Source organism: Echinops telfairi, unplaced genomic scaffold, assembly GCF_000313985.2.
Source record: "Echinops telfairi isolate 266 unplaced genomic scaffold, ASM31398v2 ScPeMD7_7459;HRSCAF=8497, whole genome shotgun sequence".
Taxonomy (NCBI): Eukaryota; Metazoa; Chordata; class Mammalia; order Afrosoricida; family Tenrecidae; genus Echinops; species Echinops telfairi.
Window position 1 is genome coordinate 8,751,194 of NW_022111359.1, and position 2,650 is coordinate 8,753,843.

General features: G+C 42.3%; 1 protein-coding gene across 1 annotated transcript in view; it reads left to right on the plus strand.

Annotated features, from left to right (window-relative positions):
- Window positions 1–1,858, plus strand: part of LOC123522790 (zinc finger protein 77-like) — a 15,400-nt gene extending 13,542 nt beyond the window's left edge. Inside the window, exons 4-5 of the mRNA XM_045300164.1 lie at window positions 331–457; window positions 792–1,858. Coding sequence (XP_045156099.1) covers window positions 331–457; window positions 792–1,818 — 1,154 coding nt within the window. The 3' untranslated portion in view covers window positions 1,819–1,858. The remainder of the gene's footprint in view (window positions 1–330; window positions 458–791) is intronic.
- Window positions 1,859–2,650: the final 792 nt, after the last annotated feature.

A 2,650-nucleotide genomic window follows, 5' to 3' on the forward strand; every position in this document is an offset into this window, starting at 1 on the left:
TGGAGGAGTGGTGCCTCTGTTCCTAAGACGATCGGAAAATGTGTTTTCAGATGGTCTTAGCCGACCCCTGTGAAAGGTCGTTTGACCCCCAAAGGGGTTGCGACCCACAGGTTGAGAACTACTGTTCTAGATCATGTAGCATCATTTTTTACAGATATTCCAAACATGGATGGAAGTAAACCTGTACATTTTTCACCCTTTCCATCCTGCCACAGTTCTGTAAGAGCCAGATTTCTCGAAGACTTTTTTTTTGTACATGTCTTGTTTCTCATAAAGCCCTATCCTGCTTCTTTTCATACTGTGAAACTCCACTTAAAGTTATTGGGTCAGTTTTTCAACAGGGTAATAATAGACCAGAGTTGTCCATGAAGAATGACTCCTGGCTCTCCTTGTTTGGAGACATTTCAGAAGTCCATGGTATTGAATGTCAATACAGCAACCCGGAAAACCATCTGAGGTAAGCAGTGTGTGTCAGTGACTCAGTCTAGTTTTAAGGTGTCAGGACATTAGAGGGTTTGCTTGTGACACTGGCTTTAAAATGGTTTGTCCACCTAATTTTTCACAACACAAAATTCCCATAAATCTAAATCAGATAATTATTTGAACCATACTTTATTTGTACATTACCATCATAAAACTCCCGTGATAGTAATGATAGGCATCCTGTGTGACATGATTCAGCCTGTGCATCAAAGTGAGACAATGCATGACAGAAAACATACATTTACTCTGTGTGGTAATTGTGAAATGGTAAATTGAATTGTAATGCCATGCTGCCTTTTTTTAAACAGCATATATACAGTTGACGATCTCCATGAGTGTGAGGAAGGTAGAATAAAGAAGAAGAGAGAAGAAAATCAGTGTGAGGAAACCTTCAGGTGGATTGGAAATCTTTCTAACCTTAGAAGAACTCCTGTTAAACTAAATTCTTCTGAGTGCCTGGAGAGTAATAGAGCTTTCGTGGATTATCCATCATTTGAGCATCGCATTGGATCTCGTACTGGGTACAAACCTTACCATCGTGATGAAAGTGGGGAAGACTGCCATTGTCCCTCTTACCTAAAACTGTGTATGGGAGAGAAGCTTTGTAAATTTAAGGATTATGGAAAACCTTGTAGTTATTCCTTACCCCACACTAAACAGTTAAGGACTGCCAGTGGAAAGAAGCCATATGAATGTAAGGAATGTGGGATGGCGTTTAGTCGGTCCTCCCACCTCACTAGCCATCTAAGAATGCACAGTGGAGAGAGGCCTTATGAATGTAAGGACTGTGGGAAAGCTTTTAGTTCTTCCTCCGCCCTCACTACACATGTAAGGATTCACACTGGAGAAAGGCCTTTTGAATGTGTGGAGTGTGGGAAAGCCTTTAGTGATTGCTCATCCATCAGTAGACATAGAAGAATTCACAGTGGAGAGAGGCCTTATGAATGTCAGGAGTGTGGGAAAGCCTTTAGTCGGTCCTCACACCTCACTAGCCATCTAAGAATGCACAGTGGAGAGAGGCCTTATGAATGTAAAGAATGTGGAAAAGCCTTTAGTTCTTCCTCTGCCCTCACTACCCATGTAAGAATTCACACAGGAGAAAAGCCTTATGAATGTGTAGAGTGTGGGAAGTCCTTTAGTGATTGCTCATCCCTCAGCAGACATAGAAGAATTCACAGTGGAGAGAGGCCTTATGAATGTCAGGAGTGTGGGAAAGCTTTTAAGTGCTCCTCAACCCTCTGTAAACATGTCAGAACTCACAATGGAGATAGGCACTGTGATAATAAGGAATATGGGAAAACCTTTAGTTGGGCCCCATCCCCCACAGAAATATAAAGAATGTTTGGGAGCCTCAGTCCTCATCTCTCTATCCCTATTTGAAGTATTTCCAGTTCCTATCTGTACCAGTGTACATCCTCTGGTCTAGCCAGACTTGCAAGGTTGAATTCGTGTCATGATAGTGGGGGCAGGGAAACCTTTAGGAACTATAGGAAAGTTGTATTTTTCATCGTTATTACATCACACCCTGACTGGCTCGTCTTGGGGAGGCACAACTTAACATGATTTTTTAATTTATATCTATTCTCATGCCTTCTGTGTTTAGGGAAAAAGACCTCTCTAATTCCTCCTTATATGATCTTTATGTGCTTGCATTCTTTGTAACACTTTATTTTGCTTTCATATTGAAACCCTACTTATGTCACCATCAAACCCAGGTGCTGCAGAATTCTTTCTTAGTATAATGATGTGTCAGTGTCTGTTCAGACAGTGTCCAACCACATATTCATCTGTGGTTCCATAGAGTTTCATTGTGTATGTGTTTAAAGGGAAAGTAGCTCTCTTTTTGTTTATTTTTCCCCCTGATATGTGAAAAGACCAAACCTAGACTCTTGTAGCATGGGTGGAATTTCGGCAGGTGAAGCAGGGGACATGGTGGCTGCTTCTGCTGTCAGGGAAGTAGAACATCGGATGGAGCAGCATGTCATGTCCTCCATGTCCTCCTTGAACTCTTCCCCTGCACCCACTGCTGCAGGTCTTCCAGCCTTTGGCAGCTGTGGCAGCAGCTATGATGAGGTAGACTAGAAGTGGGCACCTGTGTGGTTTGAATATGGTATTTGCACCCGGTCTAGATCAGTGGTTCTCAATCTTCCTAATGCTGCAACCCTTT